Below are 24,118 nucleotides of genomic sequence, written 5' to 3'. Positions count from 1 at the left end.
TACAGTGCAGGCACTTTCCCATCTATCAAGAGATGCTGCTTCAAAGCTGAGAAGCAAAGGAGCAAATAAAGATGGAAACTCATCCCATAACACAAGGCACAGGAAACTTTTGTTCCTTAAGACTCATTAAAATAATTCAAGGTATGATCAGATTTTCTTACAGTTTAGAAAGTCCAGGAACAACTATCTTATGTGCTGTGCTGACCTAAGAATATGACATATCTGTGCAAAAGCTAATGATGCCCTGTGTTGGGTTTTGTGTGGCAAGGTTTTGGTAGCGGGAGGGGCTACAGGGGTGGCTTCTGTGAGAAGCTGCTAGAAGCTTCCCCTGTGTCTGATGGAGCCAATGCCAGCCGGCTCCAAGATGGATCCGCCCCTGGCCAAGGCCAAGCCAATCAGCGCCTCTGTGATAACATATTTAAGAAGGAAAACAAAGGAGTTAAAGTAAGTTTTTTGCAACCAGAGAGAGGAGCGAGAAGATGTAAGAAACTCTGCAGACACTAAGGTCAGTGAGGAAGGAGGGGGAGGAGGTGCTCCAGACACCAGAGCAAAGATCCCCCTGCAGCCCGTGGTGAAAACCATGGTGAGGCAGGCTGTCCCCTGCAGCCCATGGAGGAAGGATGAGGGGGTGTAGAGATTCTACCTGCAGCCCGTGGAGGACCCCACGCTGGAGCAGGTGGAGGCACCTGAAGGAGGCTGTGGCCCGTGGGAAGCCCACGCTGGAGCAAGTCCGGGCCGGACCGGTAGACCCGCGAAGAGGGGAGCCCACGCCAGGGCAGGTTTGCTGGCAGGACTTGTGACCCTGTGGGAGGGACCCCACGCTGGAGCAGTCTGCTCCTGAAGGTCTGCACCCTGTGGGAGAGACCCCACGCTGGAGCAGTCTGCTCCTGAAGGTCTGCACCCTGTGGGAGAGACTACGCTGGAGCAGTTCGTGAAGGACTGTAGCCCGTGGGAGAGACTCCATGCTGGAGCAGGGGAACGTTGAGAGGAGTCCTCCCCCTGAGGACAAAGAAGCGGCAGAGACAATGTGTGCTGAACTGACCGCAACCCCCATTCCCTGCCCCCTTGTGCCGCTGAGGGGGGAGGAGGTTGAAGCCGGGAGTGAAGTTGAGCCCGAGAAGATGGGAGGGGTGGGGGGAGGTGTTTTAAGACTTGATTGTATTTTCTCATTGCTCTACTCTGTTTTGCCTAGTAATAAATTAGATGAATCTCCTCTCTACATTCAGTCTGTTTTGCTCCTGACGGTAATTAGCGAGTGATCTCCCCCTGTCCTTATCTCGACCCAAGCCTTTTGTTAGACTTCTCCTCTTCCATCCCGCTGGGGGAGGGGTGAGTGAGCGGCCGCGTGGCACCCAGCTACCGGCTGGGCCTAAACCACGACAGTCCTTTTTGGCGCCCAACGTGGGGCTCGAGATAAGGATAGTAATTGGAAGAGGTAAGGAGCAAAACATGAACTGAATGTAGTTTGAGAATGAAATAGTGGTGAAGGGACGAGAGGTGGATTCCATGTTTTGATTTTGGTGTGGGGAATTTTTTTTTTTTTTCTTTGTAATGTGATTACTGTTTGTGAATTTTTTGTGTTGAATGTATATTTTAATGATAATTCTTAAATATGTGATTCACAGAGGCGAGGGGTGGAATGTGTTGGGTTTTGTGTGGCAAGGTTTTGGTAGCGGGAGGGGCTACAGGGGTGGCTTCTGTGAGAAGCTGCTAGAAGCTTCCCCTGTGTCTGATGGAGCCAATGCCAGCCGGCTCCAAGATGGATCCGCCCCTGGCCAAGGCCAAGCCAATCAGCGCCTCTGTGATAACATATTTAAGAAGGAAAACAAAGGAGTTAAAGTAAGTTTTTTGCAACCAGAGAGAGGAGCGAGAAGATGTAAGAAACTCTGCAGACACTAAGGTCAGTGAGGAAGGAGGGGGAGGAGGTGCTCCAGACACCAGAGCAAAGATCCCCCTGCAGCCCGTGGTGAAAACCATGGTGAGGCAGGCTGTCCCCTGCAGCCCATGGAGGAAGGATGAGGGGGTGTAGAGATTCTACCTGCAGCCCGTGGAGGACCCCACGCTGGAGCAGGTGGAGGCACCTGAAGGAGGCTGTGGCCCGTGGGAAGCCCACGCTGGAGCAAGTCCGGGCCGGACCGGTAGACCCGCGAAGAGGGGAGCCCACGCCAGGGCAGGTTTGCTGGCAGGACTTGTGACCCTGTGGGAGGGACCCCACGCTGGAGCAGTCTGCTCCTGAAGGTCTGCACCCTGTGGGAGAGACCCCACGCTGGAGCAGTCTGCTCCTGAAGGTCTGCACCCTGTGGGAGAGACTACGCTGGAGCAGTTCGTGAAGGACTGTAGCCCGTGGGAGAGACTCCATGTTGGAGCAGGGGAACGTTGAGAGGAGTCCTCCCCCTGAGGACAAAGAAGCGGCAGAGACAATGTGTGCTGAACTGACCGCAACCCCCATTCCCTGCCCCCTTGTGCCGCTGAGGGGGGAGGAGGTTGAAGCCGGGAGTGAAGTTGAGCCCGAGAAGATGGGAGGGGTGGGGGGAGGTGTTTTAAGACTTGATTGTATTTTCTCATTGCTCTACTCTGTTTTGCCTAGTAATAAATTAGATGAATCTCCTCTCTACATTCAGTCTGTTTTGCTCCTGACGGTAATTAGCGAGTGATCTCCCCCTGTCCTTATCTCGACCCAAGCCTTTTGTTAGACTTCTCCTCTTCCATCCCGCTGGGGGAGGGGTGAGTGAGCGGCCGCGTGGCACCCAGCTACCGGCTGGGCCTAAACCACGACATGCCCTTAAAAGCACTACATTTATTCTCTATCTAGAGGACAGGAAGTTACTGCACAGTTGAGGTGAAGAAGTGTGGAGTTAATGACAGCATAACTGTTACAGAAGCCATGCTGCCAGTCAACAGCATCACTGTCCTGTGTCTCCTTTGCCACTCAAGCTTCTCCCTAATCAGCTGCAGATGTTGAGAAGCACACAGGAGAGCTCCAGCCAAGGTCGTCTTCTCTCCAGGACTCTATGAAGTGCTTTCACCTAACTAATGTCTAGGATAGCAAAAAAAGAAATGTATTTCATTTATATCAGTTAAAACATTTACCATTCACAAAGCATGTTTGAAAGGAAATACACATGCAGTAAATAAAAGCCTAGAAAGCATTTTAACAATGTGATCATAAAAGGAAAAGGAAACCTTTCCACTGAGTAGCAATCAATAACGTGACAGTCACTTGTGAAGATCAAATCTCCGTAAAAGGAATATATCAGTGGTTGTCTAGAGAGTCTGATGTGTAGCACAATTAAATGGGTATTAATGTTCATTATGTAATTCTGTGATTAGATTACTTACATCAAGAAAGCTAACATCAATATGCAGATCAATATCTACATCATCAATGGCTCCATATTCCCTGAAAGGAAAGAATTACATTACATTAGAGCTCTTTAAGATACTCAGCCCAGTAGTACTTATAACAGGGAAGATTTTATAGAGGCTAATCTCTTTTGTAAAATCAGAATGGTTATAAAATACACATTTACATAGATTGGATCAATATTCCCACTGGGTGACTGTCTGCTGCACTGAAACTTTCTTTCAGTAGATCTTGCTTAAACAGGCTAAATCTTTTTCTCTACTAATTCCCTCAAATTCTCTCTCCATTGCTGCTATGTATTTTCATCTTGTGTATTGCACAAATAAATCAAGAAAACAATAATGGTCATATACTTCTCCTATTTATGACAAAAGAAAACTCTAGTTAATTTTCAAAAGTATTTCAGGTTAACAGCCAGTAACCTAAGGAGAGGCTTGAGATAAATCATTGAAGATAAATACAACACAGCCTAGAAGATGGCATATTATACCTGTGGGATTGCTTCATACATTCAAGCATTGTTTGTCAAAACATAAAGATTGCCCTGTAACGTGCTCAAGGCAATAGTTACCTTATTTTATCTGTTATGTGTAGTACTGCTGGAATCCCCAAGGTTCAGATTTAACTTATGCTCATAGGTGTTTCATTGCCATCTGAAATCTTACATTTAAAGTGTGACTTTTCTGCCTCTTATTTTCTGACTCATTCTGATCGCCCTCCCCCAACGTACTTGAAGACTTCTGAAAAATAGAGCTAGAAAATACTCATTCATACACCTAAACAAAAAATGGCTTCCCTTTTCATTTAAATTATTTACTTGGACAATACTGTAGAAGTTCAATCACTCTCAATTTTTCACAGATTAGCTTCTAGTCACTAGGCTTTCTTTACACTGCATTTATGTGCTTATTCTCACAGTGACTTCCACGCTTACTAGATTAAGACAGTGCACAGTAGCAGTTCTGCATAAATAAATTGATAAGGTAATTTTGAAATACAAAAATATCTTCGTGAATGGTAGCCCATGGTAGGACCTAGCTCACACTGGAAATGAAACTTTTGTGAAGTTTGGTGGAGGATATCCCTTCCACCAAAACTTGGCATCCCAATGGTTGTCTCCCGTAAGGGCAAACCCAAAGTCTCTCTCTAAATCAGAGGTGTCCACACATGGTACACACGGGGCAGGTAAACACTGGCCAGGGCTGTGTTACCTTGAGGCTTCCCAGCCACCCTGACAGCTTCTCCAGAGTCCACTCACCCAGAGCTACACGTACAGGTGCTCACTGACCTCTGACAGCTCAGTGAAGACCTGGCTTTGAAACAGTGAAATTCTCCATCTACTGCATGGCTTAACCATTATCCTACACAACAGTGGCCTCAAAGTTTTTTTTATTAATTTTCCAGAAGATCCAAAGAACAGATTGTTATGAACTCTTAAGTAATATTTATGAACACAAGCTAGTGTTACTCACATGACTGAGATTCAAAAGGCTGTGAAAAAGTATAATTTTAGAAATTAAACAGAAACACAGTTGAACTAAAAAAACCCAGAAATATTAGTGGAAGAAATGATAAGATAAAAGTAAGTTATAATTGTGGAATTTCCATAGTTACCGAAAGCCCTTTGCACCCACTCTATTACATACTAGAAAATAGATTTTAGACACATGATGCTGACTCTAGTTTTACTTCTCCAAGTTGACAGGGGGGAAGAAATCATGTTTTCTTCCAGCACCTGCAGCTTATGATCTGCTGCCTACAATGTCTCCATGAACACATCGTGATTTTGAAGCTCCCAGAGGTCCTTTGTCCATCAATGCATAAGCAATGTAAATCGATGCTGAAGAGTTTGGATCAATGGTCAAGAGGGCTTTCTCACGGCTTTGCTGGCCAGAATTCAAAGGGCAGTGGTGAAAAGCATGCAGGTATAGGAATTTCACTTTTATATGTACAGTTTGCTCTGTGACAGCAAGAGATTACTAAAAGAGGGTCAGCTGTCTAGGAAATAGGCATCTTAGCGGGTGTCAATATGTCAGACAGACTTCTCTCTCCACAGAGTATTAGAGCTGCACAAGAAGGATGAAACTGAATGCTTAATGCTGTGTTTGTCATTTCCAAGAATTTATGGGTATTTTCAGCTGCAACAGAGTGGAAGAAGCATTAAAGTTTTCCACATGCCAAAAGCAGCCACAGATGCTAATTTCTACTACAGTGAGCTCAAGGAGATCACAGTGCTCCCAATGTAACAGCTGATTCAATAAATTAGATGCATTAAAGTTTTTGAAAGGTTACATATAATGTTTCAATTTTAGGACCTTGAAGGAGCCTATTATCAAGGTTTTCTCAATTTCATAGTTATCAGTTTGGCAACTAAACATGCATCTCATTCATTTCCTAAACCCATATATGACTCTTCGGATTTCAGTTCCCCAGGTCCTTGAAATGTAATGAAATTTCCACTTAATTTGAAAAGGTATAGTACACGATTGCTGTAGACGTGCTCCCTCTTCTTAGACAAAAGTAACAGAGCTTATTGTTTAGAGGTTAATGGGAATTGTTCCTTGCAATATATGTAGGCCTAAGGTTTTTATCTTCTCTGTATTTATTACTTGGTTTGTATGACAACTTTGATATTTTCTTTGTAATACATCTGACAGGTCTGTTACATCTTGCCTACCTGTTATTTTTATGAAATTAAGATTGCATAGATGGAAAATGAAGTTATAAAAGATCTGAAGAGTATTAAAAATATCATATAGCTATATCCTATGGCAGAATCATGCGTGCTTATATATGCCCAACAGAATTTTTGTGTAATTACGCTTTGCAATCCACCTCTGACTGAGGTTCCACCACTTCTCTGTGTAGGATACTTTAGATTCCCACAATAAAAAAGCTTCCCTAAAATCTACTCAAATTCTTGCTTGTTGCTACACAGCTAGTTTCTTATTGTCTTTCTCATGATGACAACAGAGAACATTTGCTCACTCTTCCTATCCACAAACTGCTTTTTTGAAGGAGGAGAACTGTTATTATGTCTTCTCCTTCTCTTTTTTCTCAAATAGACAAATCCAATTCCTTCAATCTTTCCCTAGGGAAAACATTTACTAAATCTCTTATCATTCCTCTTCTTCACCTCCAGGGCAAAACACAGAGTATGACAGAAAAGGAGTTTAACAAGGGTTTAGACTAACGCTGAATAGTAATTTTCAACAAAATACAACAGTCTGATCAAAAACTGACTGAACTGCAGAAGACAATAATGTTTTAGAACAGGCTTCCAGGGCTTGTTCTCAGCACAGTCAGTTGTATCAGTACTCAACCACAAAAAAAGAACAAGCAAAAGGAGCATTATTGCTAGACCAGCAGTGCTCCTTCCTTTTGCCACACAATATGCAGAAATCACCAGAAGAGACTTCTGCTTTGGCAATGAGGGAAGGTCCACATGGAACTCAATCTCCAAAATGTTAAAGGTTCCAGAATACAGAAATGTCAATGACATACCTGAGAGATACTGCATTAGGTCCATAGATCTCTCTCACTGCTGTCAAATCAGCCTCCAGCTGTGGGTGCTTGTGAAGTTCTCCATCATAGCTAACCTACCGGGAAAAAAAATATCCTAGGATTTCTTATTTATTTCATTACTGGCACATGACCTAGGCTCTTGAAAGTTCTCCATACAAAATATGCTACATAAAGATTACTTAATGCCATGCTCAGAAAGGACATTGTGTTAATAAGCTGAAGCACTGAGATGGTCTAGCTCTGCTAAGCAATGAGATTTGCAAAGCAGGCACCTCTGCGTCAAAATTTTTTGAGGGTCCCACTCCTGTTTGTGGGAAGAGAAGCTGCAAAGGATTCATCCCTCTGTCCTGTCTTGTCCTGGGGTTTGTTCTGGGACACTTCTGCATTTTAAAACTGTTAAGTAGGAGAAAAGCCAGATCTCCCCAGTCATATCATCCCAGTCCAACCAGTAAAGGATAAAGGTTTGCTCCCTCTGGCTTGTCGTCACACTTACATATTAGACACAGAATAGCACGGGCTCAACAAGAGAAGCATGAAACTATACCACATACCAAGTATCGAAATTACAGTTTCAGTCTACTAATTGGCTGTATTCTATTCACCAGTGCCATGATATCAGATGAAAAAAAAAATTAAAATACACTTTCCCATTTTAAGTATTTTACCAGAGATGGTGTAAAGAAACATGTATTTAGACATCTTCCCCTTGTTTTTCAAACTCTACATGAAAAATAGAAACAGTTATGTTAGTGCTTACACTATAAAGCAAAATTTGTGAGCTGGTTTGGTTGGACTGTATGAAGTCAAAATAATTAATATCCTCCTATCTTCATAAAGGACCAAAATATCTCTTTAGGATTGTAACATTCTATTCACAGTCTATTACTACTGCCTCGTTAAGCAATATGCTCCTGATTGTGTGAACCTAATTCTACTTCTTTACAACAATTAGAATGACAGTAATTCCACAAAAGTCGATGAACTCCCTAGATTTAGACAGATTCAGAGATGAGAGTAGGATTTGGCTTCAGAGAGCAAAGCACAAGAGTGCAATTTATCCCTTTAGACATATATATATGTATCTCTCCTTATACAGGAATTGCTGCAAAGAATTCTTGTTATTGCAGAACTGTATCTAACTGCAGTACTGTTTCTTCCATTTGTACATCCAGATCTGTAGGAGACCAGTGCTGGACACTTTCAGCTCTGGTATCTGGAGATGTACTTTCAATCTAATTAAATAAATTTCAGTAGAATTAAAAGAATGATCAGCCGATCACTTTTTACATGTGAAAATCAGCAAAGAATAATAACTCATCAGCATAGCACTGGCATGTGTTTATCAGAGACATCAACTACATTCATGACCAGAAGGGTATAAGCCAAGTATCCCTCCCTTGTTTAGGCAGGCATGTCAGAACAATTTTCCAAGTAGAAGAGCATGGGAAGAAAACTTTTATTATAATTTTTTTTTTTTTTTCATTTTAGGTAGAATAAAAGGAATCCTTGTTACATGCTCATTACTCAAAGATGAATTATTTAAAGAAGCATAAATAATTCCTGTCTGGCTTCCAAAGAGAGCACAGCAATCATTTCACAAATTGTAGCTATGGTGCAACTGCCACCTTTATTGGTCCTAAACCACTGATTTTTTTTAATCAGTCTTATGTTATCAGTAGTAGTAAAATACAAAAGGAACACTATGCAGAAACTGAACTGCTCAACATAATGCTTTCTCCAATCTATTTTTTGATGGTAAGAGGTTTTGAACTCAAAAAGGAAACAAAGCAGAGTTCCAGCAAATTATAAGACCACAGTATGGTATTTTGCACCCCTGAATTAGTGCCACAGTCATGCTGATGTACACAGAGAAGACTACCAGAGTTTTGTGTATCTGCATTTGCAAGTATGTCCTATAACTGAAGCAGAAGAGAGTGCGCCAAAGGCAGTAGTATTACTGTTTCAATCTCCCGTTCTCATCTGCAAATTTAGAAGACAGAGATTCAAAGCAAGAATTAACAATCTCAGAGAAAGTGAATATAAAAGCTAAAAAATCTGATAACTTTCCTGTGTCTGAAGAGTCTGTGTTAGAAAGTCTCAGTTTTTAATCTGAGACCTGATTCAGATTATTTTCTCCCATATAATGACAAAAGGTTGCATTCTTAAAGGAGATTAAGTGATTTACAAACCTAAATCCCAATGAAAATCAATAGGACTTAGGCTATTGAATCACTTAGCTACTTTAAAGTATTTATCCATTAAATCCGTAGGGAGGATTACAAGCAGGTGCCTAGGAAGTGGATACAAACACTTAATTTATGACCAAAAGGTCGTATCTTGTTTTCACTGCCCATCAAATGCCATTTCCCATCTTCTGTGGTCCCTGTTACATCATCAGCTGCTCTCTTGTTTTTCCAGCTGTCACCGCTTAGAAATGTTAAGAATTATCCCTGACCTCCACCTTTCCCAACAGTATTGCACACAATTACGCTGGTATCTATTCCCTCTAGTTGCTAAAGTCAATATTTTTGTCCCCTTTCTCTTTAGGCACAGCACACACTTGTCTCAAATAAAGCAGCTTGCCTTGCTTGTTCCCCACGTATACAGTCAACTATTTTGTCTTCCTAATATACCTGGTGCTCACTTAATAACTCTTACAACCATTTTATTTGAAAAGGGACTGTGCTTTTTATCTCTCAAGGGACTTTGCTCATTATTTGGTTTCCTATTTATTTTTTCAGTCCTCGATATTTTCTTTAATTCTACAGGTCTTCTTTAGAATTTTGTCTTTTTTGACCATGAAATTTTAAATTCAAAATTTTCTTTTTTCACTCTTGTTAAATACACTTTCTATGTCTTTTGTTTGTTCTTCTTATTTTGCTTTTTAAGTATTCTATACTCAAGACATTCACAATAATCTGATATTTTATTTTTATTCTGATCTAATTGTGGGGTTTTTGCTAGTTACAATTCCTTCAATTAAATGTATTACCTTAGAAAAAGACAATGCAATACAACGTAGTTTCCACTTCAAATATAAGACAACTAAATTTTAACCAGTACTGCCTATTACATAGCTCTTTTACACCTTGCAAAATGATGTACTGCTCTCTGTGTTCATACCTTATAGGCAGCATCAATATTTATTCATTCATTTGGGCACTGGCAGGCATCCTTTACCAAACGTTTTAGTGCTTGTTCAAGAAATAAGCACTCCCAGCTGTTTGCTGCCTTTTCCTTCACCTTGAGGTTACTGCCCTTTCTGCAGAGTTGAAAAATGGAGCCAGTACACACGACTCATCACTACAGGGCAAAATCAGAAGATTTTTCCTCTCAAGCAGATTAAAATAAGACATTTCTCTTTGCACTGAAGTATATGTGCACGGTCCTTCCCAGCGCTCTGTGGGGCTGCAGGAGCCGGCAGCTGAAGGGAGGCAATTCCTGCAGTCATTTCTAAAGTGAAAAATGAATCAATATCCCATGTCAGTTATTTCTGCCACTGAAAATACATTCGTTCAGTTCCAGTTTCAATATCACTTTTTGCTTTTTAGGGGCATGCTTTTTTTTTTTTTTTTTTTTAACGCACCTCAACATGTATTTTGTGTTCAAACCCCACCATGCTGTTGGCTCTGCAAGGTAAGAGGCTTGGCGATGTCCTGTTCATCAGCATCCCACGCTCTCTGCACTGACCAAATGGGCTGGCACTCCTGGCACACTCCTGCCGCCTCGGCTCTGTGCACCCAGGGCACGGATGGCTGCAGCCTCAAGGCTTAGGCAGTGACAACTTGCATAAACAGCAACTGTCATTTGTTAAAATGTTCATCGAAATAAACAGTTCTAATAACATAACTGAGGAATGATTCCTTTGGGGCAATAGTTAGACTAAAAAGATATGAAAAATCTGAATAAAGAGACTAGCGGCGTGAAGCACTCTATTGACATTGCAAAAGGAAAAGAGATGAAGAGATTTCATTTCCCAATACATAAGAGAACATAATAATAGCTAATTCTGCTGAGGGAATGAGAAGGAAAGACACAGAGCAGTACATTCATCTAGAAATATGCAGCATTTTTCAAGGTGAATTTAACTGTAGAGCTCAGAAAAAGAATGGACTATTGCCTACATCAAAATTGTTTTGTAATAACCATTTTTACCATCAAATTGCAGTGCTCTTGACTTTACAAAATGGCAATACTCCAGAAGGAGATGGATTTGGATTCAGTCTGATTTCCCACTTGTATCAATAATGGGATAAGATTTAAAGAGTGAATATTTCCTGGAAGTAAGCAACTGGCTTCTATTTTCAAATGCTCTGAAGAGTACTTGCCTTTTCTATTCTTACAGCTTTTCAAATGTAAACAAACTAATCTTATTTTGATATAATTATACAGTATAACATATTCAATATTTCTGCTATGAAATACTATGTATATATATGCATGGCATTCTAATTGATATTGAATAAACATAAGAAACTAATTATTATCCTAGATTTATAATGGAATGAACAACAGAAGCTTTCAAATATTAGTTTCTTGAAACTTGTGCAAAGACTTCTTCCATTACCTGTCCTCCATAATAAAATTCCTCAGAATCATTATCTCCTTCGGAGTCTTCTTCAACTGTGCTGTTGTGCCTTGAGTCCTTAATGGAAAAGGAAAGTTAACAATGATACAAATGATATGCTTATTTTGCATTTACAGTTCTAATTATAACTACAGGAATTATGTTTTTTACAAATCAGCTCATAGCACCCTTTATGAAGAGATTGTTTAGTATCATTTTTCCAGAAGAGTACTAAGGACCTGTTTTAAGAATAATGAAATATCAGACAAAACAAGGACCTGCAAGGTACATAGAAACACCCTGAAATATGTTGGAGAAATAATACTTTGGCTACAGACACAGTGTGGTATTTTAAGAAACTGGGGAATTCAGTAGACTATGCGGAATACTTCACTCTGTGCTTTTGCTAAACAAAGCATAATTTACCCACCAAGACAGGTTCTGGACTTAATTCATTTGGTGTTTCAGTGACCTAATAAAATTTTAATTTACTTTATTCTGGTAAATCAATTTTAATAGCTTAAGGAAATAATTCAAGTCCAAGCAGGGGATCTCTTAAGTTCCTTTCTATGAAAAACTGACATGTTGCTGCTTATTTAATATTTTTAACAGAAGTACCAGCCTGTTGCCAGAAAGGTTCAAACTTAATTTTCTGACTAACTCTGTTCTGAGACTGAAAATTAAGGATTAGAAAGCAATATGCTTACCCAGGTAAAACCTGGTCTAAATAGGCTGCTCTGTGAATAACTGCACTCAAGTAAATAGAACTGATCCTGGTACAGACTGCAACTCAGCATGAGCTGTAGTGTTATATTCTGCTTCTCACCCATGGAACCTTTACTTATAATTATGTAATTGCTTGAAGATATTAATTCCTGTCTTCCACAATCCATGTGTTATTTCTAGGCCTTATGCTGACAAGGATCCCCTAAAGAACACCTGCTAAAATCATAATTCTTCACTTCAACCTTAACTTGATATACTTACTGCTTATTTTCTATTTCTGTCCTGTACAGAAATGCCATAATGGAATAGAAATCAGATGTATGAACCAAGGAATAGAAGTTTCCCCTAAATCTCATATATTCATAAATGTCAAATATATCCTTATCACCAATTTCTATGGTCAGAAATTCTAATCCCATTTCCCTACCTTTGCCTCTAAATTCCTGCTCTATTCACTGTATGTATACATAGAACAAAAATTGTATTTCAGCCAATTTCATGGTAATTTTCTATGACAAGGTATAAAAATAATTTCTGCTTCTATTTCACTGAAAAAACACAGAATGACTTTAGTCTTCTTTGTTTTATAATAACCTTAGCTCAAGGGGAAGTCTGCATTAAAACAGAACTCAACTGAACAAAAATTCAACACAAACCAAAGAGAAATGAAAGTCTCACATTAGAATAGTGACAAACCCATCCTACCCCAACCAAACCTCTGTCTTGCCAACAGAAATGGTCAGTGTTAGAGACTTTTTTTAAAGTTTTTTTTTTCTTTCAGTACTTTCATTTTTATGTACCCTGTTCAACTAAAAACAAAATAAAAGCTCAAACTCTGTCCCATAGAAGCTATCTATATCTCAGGCTTTTAATCAAATGGGTAAATTCTTCCTGCACTTGAATTCGTCTAATGTTTACCAAGCACTGAATACAGTGATGAGGCAGTAGAAGCAAAGTATTTCCAGTGCAGCTTTTCACATCAAATCAGGTTTCATCTACTAAAACACCCTACGATGCACATTAGCATACCTGGGCATGCTTATCCCCCCCTTTCAAGGATCAAATACAAGGATCAGAGCCTAAAAAGCAGTCGTTGAGAAACTCAGCAACCACCCTTACCAAAGGACGTCTTTCAGTCAAGCACCTGAATTCTTGACACAACGCTCAATTTCTTGCTTGGGTAGGACCCTATGTAGTACTTTCTTTGAGCCCATAACACTGTCAAGCCCTGTGGGCTTTATGTTAGTGCCACTTCTTTCTTGAGTTAATGTCTCAGTGAGACTGCTGAGGGACCCATGCCAGAGGTACAGCACAAATACAACCGTGACTGGAAGGCATTAATACTCCAGACACTACTTATGGTGAATAGAATCATGCTGAGTTCTACAGCCTCCAGTGGGGCTGCTGTAGGCCACGTGAAGCAACAGTGAGCTAATAACACGACGTGGTCCTATGTGCAAGAGCAGGTTGAAGGATAAAGGCATCATGATCATCTTCTCCAGGAAAGCTGTATTTTTAGGGCAGACATGGTCTATACCACTGTTGAACAAAAAAATGACATAAACGTCAAAACCGTCTTTCCTAGGATGGGCACATCCCTATCCCAACTAAGTCATTCACTGGTTAATCCACGTATGAAACCCAGAGAACTACGCTCATCTTCTAAAATGTATAAATGTGTACAGTTTGTGTAAGCACACATTTGATAGGAAATCTATGATAAATTTTATTATTTTCTGTTGTTTCTTAAAATAAATTCTGTTAAAATATGCGTACAAGAAATACTTACATCTCCATTCTCCCTTTGTAATTTTGATTTTATGGATAAGCAATAGTTGACATCACTGGTTCTTCTTAATTCTTAAAAGAAAAGGGAAAATAGGGAACATCTGTGAAAAATGTGAAATAATTTTGCATGTGCAGACTTGAAATACTTTGTTGCAGTAGTAAAGTAAATAAGGAACAAAATGTTACAGATATGAAAAACATCGACGAGTTTACAATACAACCGTCTAAAATTAAGAAGCCCCTGCATCTCAGAAGACTCACATTTTTAACTGTGAAATGAAACTCAGCTGGTCCATCTAGGAGATTTGTTTTTCCCAATCTGTGATTTACAATTTAGTGTCATTCATTGATTTTGAATACTTTATAAAAGAATGAAAAATCAAAACCCCTCAGCAACATTAAATCAGACCATCTTCTATACACAACATAGTTTTTTATTCTATTTTAAATGACAGGTTTTATTTGTTTGTAAATTATAGAAATATTTGTAAGTAAAATTCATCTTAAACTTCTGACTTTTATGGCCAGCTTTTGTTTGGGTGCCACTGCACCAACTTCAGTAAAATTATTCTTGTTTTACATGAGTATAAATGAGATCAGAGACTGAGGATCATACTGATTTTCCAGTGGAATTCAAAGTAATTCTGTGTTACGCAAAAAAGGCCCTAAAGCATTGTAATAATAATAAAAAGACTGCAAAGTCAAGTGTTCCTATCTGAAGAACTGCCAGAATTAAGACTGCTCTATGCAGTTTCTCCTGCAGCCTGAAATCATCAGGGAGTTTGGCTGCTAAAATCCAGAAAGTCTTTATAAAGTATGCATAAATCTTGATTATATATTGTATGAATGTGCCTATATGTCTGAAAAGCATACCCTTTCATGTATCAAACACTTCTTGAAAGTACGGAAATAATTTCAAATGAGAGGTTCCCAAAATCACTGGAAAAAATATGGTTTTTTCTATAGCCTAATTTAGTGAAACAGCTGAACCATTTTGTTTGAAAATTCCTGAAATAATTCACCAGAGGCAATGGTAGTTACAGGCTGTTTCATCCCCAATGGTGAGGTTCAGTGAAGTTTTAAGCAAGTGAGCATGAAAACTTATAATTGGGAAGTATTAAGCACCTCTAACTGTATTCAGGGAGAATTGCTTTAGTACAGACTGCAAGCCATTAAAAGAATAAAATACATTCTGCCTTCACAGTCATGGTGATCCCCAAAAGAAATATTTTAATTTCTTCTATTCTGAAATGTAGGACAATTTACTACAGCAAGAAAGAGCTGTGAGAAAATAGCAAACTGTATGGCTGCACACATTAACATATCTCCCTTTAAGTGCAGGCAACATTTTATCTTTCCTCACAAAATATGAACTTGATAAAAGAGTCGGGACATAAGATTACCTGTAGCAATTTGGTGGAAAATTACTGGAATCGGTTCTGTTGTAACTAACACATCTTCATCATTATCAGAACTGGAAACATAAGTGTTATCTACGAAAGAAAAACACCTAGCAGTTAAAGTCCAGTTGTGCTCTGCCAGCCTCTTCCCACATTGCCCATCCCAGCCTTGTACCATAAGGAATCACTCCCTGGATGGTTAGGGAAGCAGAGCACTTTCATGTTCGTGGTGTGTGGTTTTTTTCCTCTTGAGATTGCTAACAAAAGGAAAAATACCAAAAGGATGGAAGATTTGGACCCAAGTTTTATACAAGCAAATCCCTGGAGTCTGATATCATGGCTTTCGTTAATCACACCAAGCACTGCTCTGAACCGTCCCAGGAGGATTATGGGAGTTTGAGCCAATCTTTTCCGAAACAAAGACTTGTTCTATGCTTTTTGCTATGCCTGACACTAAACCTCAAGTTAGATCTGCTGTGCAGAGTGAAGAGCTGGGTGTTAATATTCCATTATGCAAAATACCTGTGCCTCATTTTGCCTAGTCAGATAAAGGTTGTTTGAAGTATCTTCTAATCAGTGGATAACCTTTCTTGTGCCTGATTCAGGAAAAAAAAAATCCTCCCACTTAACAAAAATGTTAGGTATGGATTTGAATATGGAAAATCTATCCCAAATTTTCTTACAAAATGTAGGGATTAGGCTGAGGGGGTATGTGTTGTGCTTTTGGTTCGGTTTCCTCTTTTGCTTTCCAATCAAACATTTAGTAACAACAAACAAGGAGCAGCAAGTTTCTATGTAGTATCTGCAGAAGCTAATTTTGCATGAATTGCTGAACTGCCTATGAAAGTAATAATATTTTGTTTTCTACTGATCTGGTCTGAATTGAAACTTATGCTCTAGAGCAAAAAGGCTGACAATTAAGATAATCACGGATAAAGAGACAAATAAGAGAACTGAAACAAGGACTTGATCTATCATCATTCTGAACACTCTAGTGTTCCACATCAGCAAAGTGCATGAACTCACATGTAATTTTACGCATACTGCTACAATCTCAAAGCCTTTGACCACAGTGCTTCCAGTGCAATGTTAAAGATGTTAGCATTAATTGAGCAGTAAGTTCAGTAATATTATCCTTTGTATTACAGAGGCTCTTTGCAGCTTGAATCAAGATGAAGCCACAGTGCTGCCGCCCCTTTCTTGCACAGGTCTGCCTTTGCAAACTAGGAGCTGCACTACCGCACACGGACAGGCGTGTGGGGCTTCCCCAGCCCGCTGCCTGTGAAACTGCCTTTCTGCCTCATTCACAGACATCTTCAGAGTCTGACACTAGCCCACACCTTTGCCTGCTTCCACTCCTGTGCTGTCCCATGAGGTAATCTGAGTGATCTGCGCTCAGCTCAACATATACATATTGTGAGCAAGCAATTGCTGCAGAGGCCAACACCACGTTTCCCTGAGCTCTGCACTCCAGCGGGCCCAGCAACCTGCTCCATCAGCTCAGTCTGTGTCTGCTTGGCTATGCACTTGGCACAGGGGTGTGTTTCAGAGCCACAGCATCACAGATTCACAGAATCCCAGCTTGGTAGAGGTTGGAAGGGACCTCTGGAGACCATCTAGTCCAACCCCCCTGCTAAAGCAGGATCACCTACAGCAGGTTGCACAGGATCGCACCCAGGCGGGTTTTGAATATCTCCACAGGAGACTCCACAACCTCTCTGGGCAGCCTGTTCCAGTACTTGGTCACCCTCAGGGTAAAGAAGTTTTTCCTCATGTTCAGATGGAACTTCCTGTGTTCCAGTTTGTGCCTGTCGCCCCTTGTCTTGTCGCTGGGCAACACAGAGAAGAGTCTGGTTGGTCTCTTCTCCCAAGCAACAAGTGATAGAACAAGAGGAAATGGCCTCAAAATTGCTCCAGGGGAGGTTTAGGTTGGATATTAGGAAAAATTTCTTCACTGAAAGGGTGATCAGACATTGGAGCAGGGTCCCCAAACAGGTGGTGGAGTCACTGTCCCTGGAGGTGTTCAAAAACCATGTAGACATGGCACTTCGGGACATGGTCTAGTGGACATGGTGGTGTTGGGTTGACAGTTGGACTTGATGATCCCAGAGGTCTTTTCCAACCTTAAAGATTCTATGATTCTATGATTCATTGCATATTTAAAATGGGGTTCCTCCAGCCACCTGCCAGCATTCACTCCTTCTCCCACTTCTGTCATGCGGCAGGACAGGCTATGAACTGTGCCTCCAGGACTGCTGCATCTCACCCTCTCCATGAACCCCTGCCTTGCCTCTATTTGCACGCTTCACCTTGCTGGATCATTTCAGTGTTAGCCTCACCATGCCAGAGGGCTCTGGGCATATACAACATACGCATATACAACCATTCCCTTCCTAGGTTTGGGAGTGTAACTGATTGCTATGGAGTCTAATGAGCTGTAATTAGAGAGGCCATCATTTGGCTTTAAATATATCTAACACCATATATATGGACAGGAGAAAGGAAATCCATGTGCTAGAACTTATTGCTGTATGAAAAAGTAGGAAAAACGACAATATGTGCTGTACAGAATAGACAGTTATCAAAATATACATATATGGAAAAAAAGGCCTGCTCAATTACAGGTTTTATAGATTTTAATTATATTTTTATGCTCATTGTCATTCTTTCTTGGCAGCTGGATAATATGATTTTCACTGCCAGGTTTTTGTTTTCCTTTTCTATTTGGCAGACATTAGGGTTTTTTCCTTCCCTTCCATCAGTCTAATGAAACTTGAAATTAAGACACTGGTTTTGGTTTGCATCTAGTTTCTAACACACTAAACCCAGGAACACCTCTTAAACAGAGGACCTAGTGCCTGGACCTGGTGGAGGGATGCAGCATGTCCTGAAACTGGTTCTCTCCATCTCTGCTGCAATCTAACAAGATCTACAAAAAGCATGTTTCTGTTAACACATGTGTAACCCACAAATCACTGGGATAAAAGACTACAGCAGTTCTATGAGTTTATGGCAGTCAACATGTATCACTCCAAACATATATTCATTAGCAAAATGCTTGCTGCTGTAATGGTTCTCACAGGAGTCTTGATCCACTCGTATTAACGGCTCTTTAGTCTACTCATTGATGTTATATTCTATAACTGCTCCTTAGGAGTATTATTTTTCCCCAGTTCTGTCAATGTTATGAGAAAATAGTTACAGAGATATTTTGTTGGAACTGTTATTACCTGCCTCTAAAATTTTCAGTGATATTTTCACAATTTCAGCGATGTATATATGACTTTGAGACAGTAATGTCTCAACACTATTCCTATTTTCTTCAGTGTGCCTTTGTGAGCATATTTTTAGCTTTCACTCATAATTATGAAACTTTCAAACACCTTCCATTACTGAAAGTTGTCATGAGATATTATGGTTCCCATAGGTATGATTTAATGCTCAGCTGTTTGTAATCTTTTGATGCTTTATGAAGCAATTCAGCAATAGCTACACACTGTTATCAGTGCCAAAGCAGTGATGCTGCATACATAACAGCAATGCAGGGAGCTAAAGTATATGCAGTATCCAAAGCTCTTCTTGTAGTATCTAAAATTTACTTGTGGTAGTATCACTTTTGGCTGAATGAACATCATTGGTATAGTAATTTAATCTCTTCTATTTTCATGTATTTATTGCATGCATTAGCAATTTAACTGATAATCAACTCTGACAGCCTTGTCTTGGATTTCCACATTTGATCCACTGTGTATTATACACTCTTAATCTCCAGAGGATACAACTTTGGTATAGCTACGCACTAATGGACTTAAACCTCAATCTGCAAAGATTTATCCTGTGAGAAATGTAATTGGATGAGCACGTGTTGCTCTGAACTCTGTCAACTAACAACGTTACTTGAAGATCATCTTCCAGTTGAGGAGGACGTCAGCACAGACCTTCCCATACTTGTCACCATTGCATCCTGACATATCCCTGAAACATCCCTTAAAATACATGCCAGAGAAGAGAGCCACAGTCAACAATAATGTTAAGTTAGAAATTTAGGACAAAGAGAGGAGACAAAGAATCTGGCTCACCAAGTCAAAATGAGTATATTTAGGATCAAAGCTATAAAATGGCAAAGAGTCACCATCATTCCTAAACACCTCTTCATCACAAAGCTAACGTAGATCCTGTAAAAGCCTGAGATATGAATGAAATCAGCTCTTTCAAAGCCTTGATCAGTAAACACATGCAGCTGGTTTTACAGTCCCCTCACCAAGTTGGCTACAGTGTAAAATGTTCAAATTCTATCTCACTTTAAAATGTAGGAGGTGATGGCAGTGAGTATTCATTAGGTTTTAGAGACACCAAAGTCACTCAGGCTTGTAGGCCGTCAGGACACACTGCAAATAGCATCTGTAAGGGAAATTTGAGGTCTGCCAGACAGAATTTTGCCAGGAGGTGAGATCTCACGTGCTGTGGGAGTAACTGCTGGTTCAGTGCTCCAGCTTGCCATTTAGTTAGGGGTTCCCAGAAATCAAGTTCTACGCCTTCATAATAGCTTAATCCCTGAAGTGAATAAATGCATTACTGATGATTAATAAACCAAACTGTTATTAACATATGGTGCAGATTTTTTTCAACTTCTTGTCCCTCTGTTCATTGTCAGGTCAATGTTGTAATCAGTAAATCAACACATCACTGGTATGACTGTGTTTTTTATGAATCTCAGTTTCTCCCCTTACTACATGTTGAATAGATTATTAGTAGCAGTTTTCCCTCTAGTTTTTACTGGTAAAAACCCCTCTCTCATAAAGGTTGATAGCATTCTTTCACATAACCCATTGTATTTAGCATCACTCTGATGCTGATTTCTCTCTATATGTGCTTCAAACACTCTGGTGTTTTGAACAGACATAGTCTACTGCTTATCAGTGAAGAAGATCAAAGCCTCACTTCTTTAGAGATGCTAAAAGAAACAAGATATATTTCTTTCAGAAACATTACAGAGATGTTACAGATAAAGATCAAAAAAGGCCAGAGGGTTTCATATCATTCATGGTACTTACACTATTAAATACACAAATGAGCAAAACACACAATGTGGTGCAATCCAACAGTATCTTTACTTGCACAGCACCTGTCTGTCCTCACCCCCCTTCCCTCTCCTGCTTCTGCTAACCTCTGTGCTACCTGAAGTATCTGTGCAGTCTCTTTGTGAGGGCAATCAGGGAAATAAGCCAGATCAAAACTGGCTTTTGCTCTTGCCTGGTATCTTTCAAATGAATAATTCCCCTTCTCTAGATGGGCTGCATGGTTACACAAAACTTTCACCAACACAGCTCAGAGTATGAAAGGGAGGCAGGACTGAGCATCTGGGAATAGCCTTGCAAGTTTATGTTACCAAAGACACACCCATACACAAACCCTTGGCTCCAACTGACCCTGAGAAGCATCACTGCACAGTCCACAGGCTTCACTTGAAGAACGTGAGTAGTCTCATTATGGTCTAACGCAGAACTGCTTTGCTGGCCCTGCGCCAGACTGCTCAGCCTCTTGAAAGATCAAGTTTTATCTACCAGGCCAAAGAGAAGATGGGTGCTTTCTCACTCCTATCACTGTTGGCTCCAGACACGGAAAGCATCACAAGCTCCGGTCTCTGTAAACTTGTGAACCAGGTTTTCTCACCCTGACCCAGCTGACAAATGTCACCTGAAAAGGAGAAATGACCATGAAAATAATCTAACTAATGGAAAGTGATTAGCACAAGGATGCACCTGGAATACATCAACACCATTTCAGATATTCTCATCTGAATATAGCAAATTGTCATAACATGCATACATGTGTTATGGACAAGAATGTTGCACTGTACCTGGGTAATCCTCAGAGACGTGCACTGAATAGGATACACTGTAAATAGAAAAAAAAGAAACAACAGAATTAATAACAACAACGTTAACTGCTGGCATAACATTTTTTTCCTGCTCCCGTATTATTTTATGTTTATTTAGAGGTTCCTGGCAGTTTCCAGGACAGAAAGTAACAGCTGTTTTGATGGCTTTTGAAGTGCCCACCTAAAAAAAAAAAAGCGTCATGCATATTTTGAAAGCTTACTTTGCTACATCGGCACATCCCGATTTCAACCTTCTTAAAAGGAATATCAAGACTGCATTATATTCACTTTGGAGTAACATTTTGCAATATCTGTACTTATGCTTAAAAAAAAAAAAGTTTTTCTTTGAACACCAGAACTAGAAAACCCCAGTTTTCCCTGCATCTGGTTTCCAGGGATGACTGCAGACTCAGTAGGAAGCCTGTCTCACTGGCTGGGGCACTTCTGCACCTTCCCGTTAGTCTCAGCAAAGGCTCTGGATGGCTTGGGCTACTTCCTCTCACCCAAACCCCGCATTTGTAACAGTTGTGGCAATTTTGTACCTCTTTGTCAAGCTGAGTTCAAATCAAATTTGAAAGAGCTACAGTCACACTAAAGGGTAGCCTCACTACATGGATTACCTGAATCTGTTTCATCAGAAAACAATCATATAAACACACCGTCCTGGTCCTCCAGCTCAGCCCACATGTGCTTTCCCTACCACCCAGTAGAACCTTCACTAAATTCACTGCTGAGAGCTGGACAAGTGGGCATGATGGTCTGCTCCATTATCTAACTACCCACCGAGTCCCTCTGATTTTTTTTTAAGGTTGATGTGCATCTTCATTTTGCATTAAAACCATTCAACTCTGCAGCATGCTGAAAGCTTTCTGTTGTATAATTCATGTTCTTTCCACTTCTAAATTCTATAAATTGTATGTGTCAACTTACACATTTAAATAATACATGGCATGTGTTCATGTCTGTAGCAAGTTAAGCAGACAGACAAAGGCAGGATTGCACAGTCCTCTTAAGAAATTTTGGTATAAATTGTACATCACTGAAAATGGGTTCAGTGGATCTTTCTAAATTACAGGAATACAGCTTCCATGTAGACTGTAAAATAAAACCATGTATTATTTTTTTCTTTTTCTCTCTCAAGGACTTCCGTTAAATGAGCTCCACTTTCACAATCCAATGACTGTAGGAGGCAATCAATACGAAAAAGTAGGTCCCTCACACTTTCTTCAGTAAGTCAATCTATTACCGCACAGTTCTGTCACCTGTTTTTGCACATCATCTATTCTAGTGTAATTGATTTTATGTATTGTTTGACTAAGAAGCAACGATGCCTGTTTCTTCAACAGCTGCAAATGTTCACATAAATTGAAGCAGAAAGAGTGTTTATTACAGCTGACAACAGATTTAGCCATACAACTCTTGATAGCCTCAGTCAATCCAGAATTAAATCTCATCGCTGTGCAAATTCAACATTTTGTGATTTTTCTCTTTTAATTATTTAAACATTTGGAATAGGCAGCATCTGTATCCCCTCATCTTGGAGCATTTTACCTAAAGACTGGGGTATTTAAATCTAATGAATCTGTCATGGTATAAAATATCGCTATTTTAAATAGGAAAATATTCCAAAATAAGGAAATGTTATACCTTAGTGCAGTCATGTGTGGAGAATTTTGCCCTGTGGTGTCAAAAACCCCCCCCAACAAAACCAAATCCAAGAAGTTAACTAAGGGCCTGTTCTTACCAAAATCCATCTTCTAGATGTTGTGTTTGTAACCATGACTTCTTCCTTCTACTACCAAAAGAGGTATTTCAGTCTTAGTCTCTTAGACTGGCTGCTTGCACACCTCTTTGCTGCCTACAGAATTACTGTGTATGGGTTTATTTGACTCTTGTTATATAGGATTATCTTCAAGTGTGGACTTTTATTCCAAGAAAAGAAAAATCTTTCTAGAACTCCATATTCTAAATCAAAACCATCTCAATCCAATTTAAAAACTGCAGAAAAGCAGGGAAATTCCACATAGGTATTAAAAAAAAGTTTTTCATATTGAGAACAAGAACAGGGTCTGAAGAAGTTACAGAATTTTCAACAGTGCAGATATTCAAAACTCAACTGGGTAAGGACCTCAGCAACCTAATCTAACTTCAAAGCTGGACTTGACTTCGAAGTTAACTTCTGCTTTGAGTGGGAGGTGGATCAGGTAATCTGCACAGGTCATCTCCCTCACATGATTACTCTATGCGTGGATGTGCAGAAACCCTATGAAAGCGTGTTTCTCTTCCTTCTTCTTCATCAGGTGGTATCTGTGGCAGCAGCAGCTGTGGAGAAGTTAAATGGAAACTAGTAAGAAAAAAACAATCCTGTAGGTCTTGTGAGATGGAACTAAAATGAAAAGGTTAATGAAGACGCAGGTTAGAAATAGCCTCAAACCAGATCCTGTAATGATTGTAAGCAAATTCAGGGTCTGACCCAGAGCCCACTGAATCCAGCAGTGATCTCACTACTAAAATGAGTATTATCAGAGAAGAGAAGGGAAAGGTAAAAATCATGTAAAGTAAAACTATTCTGTGATCCCAGTAATAAAAAGTCCCCTTCTTACAGAAAAAAAATTTCTAATGTCACCTCCAACTGAAAAGCATTAATAGAAAATCTATCTGCCAAACCAAAATTAAATGGCAGTATGTTGGAAATAGTAATAGAATCTGATAAGCCTGAGCTGCCACTTCAGAGGAAAGTGTTTAAAGAAGATGTGGACCAAAGATTAAATAACAAAATGCCTGAAAATGGGATATTAACCTCTAATTAAAATAAACCAGTAGTTTTTATTAGAAACACAACTGACTCAGTTTAGGAAGTGAACAAA

General features: G+C 39.8%; 1 protein-coding gene across 1 annotated transcript in view; it reads right to left on the bottom strand.

Annotated features, from left to right (window-relative positions):
• Positions 1-22,019, bottom strand: part of LOC129200316 (protein mono-ADP-ribosyltransferase PARP8-like) — a 57,788-nt gene extending 35,769 nt beyond the window's left edge. The window contains exons 1-7 of the mRNA XM_054811643.1: positions 21,952-22,019; positions 21,231-21,268; positions 15,374-15,463; positions 13,972-14,042; positions 11,457-11,534; positions 6,869-6,963; positions 3,340-3,400 (exon numbers count right to left, since the gene is read on the bottom strand). Of these exons, the coding sequence (XP_054667618.1) occupies positions 3,340-3,400; positions 6,869-6,963; positions 11,457-11,534; positions 13,972-14,042; positions 15,374-15,463; positions 21,231-21,268; positions 21,952-22,019 (501 nt within the window). The remainder of the gene's footprint in view (positions 1-3,339; positions 3,401-6,868; positions 6,964-11,456; positions 11,535-13,971; positions 14,043-15,373; positions 15,464-21,230; positions 21,269-21,951) is intronic.
• Between the last annotated feature and the right edge of the window lie 2,099 nt (positions 22,020-24,118).

This window comes from Grus americana, unplaced genomic scaffold (genome assembly GCF_028858705.1).
Source record: "Grus americana isolate bGruAme1 unplaced genomic scaffold, bGruAme1.mat H_44, whole genome shotgun sequence".
In the NCBI taxonomy this organism is placed as follows: Eukaryota; Metazoa; Chordata; class Aves; order Gruiformes; family Gruidae; genus Grus; species Grus americana.
This window is presented reverse-complemented; position numbering and strand designations above follow the sequence as displayed.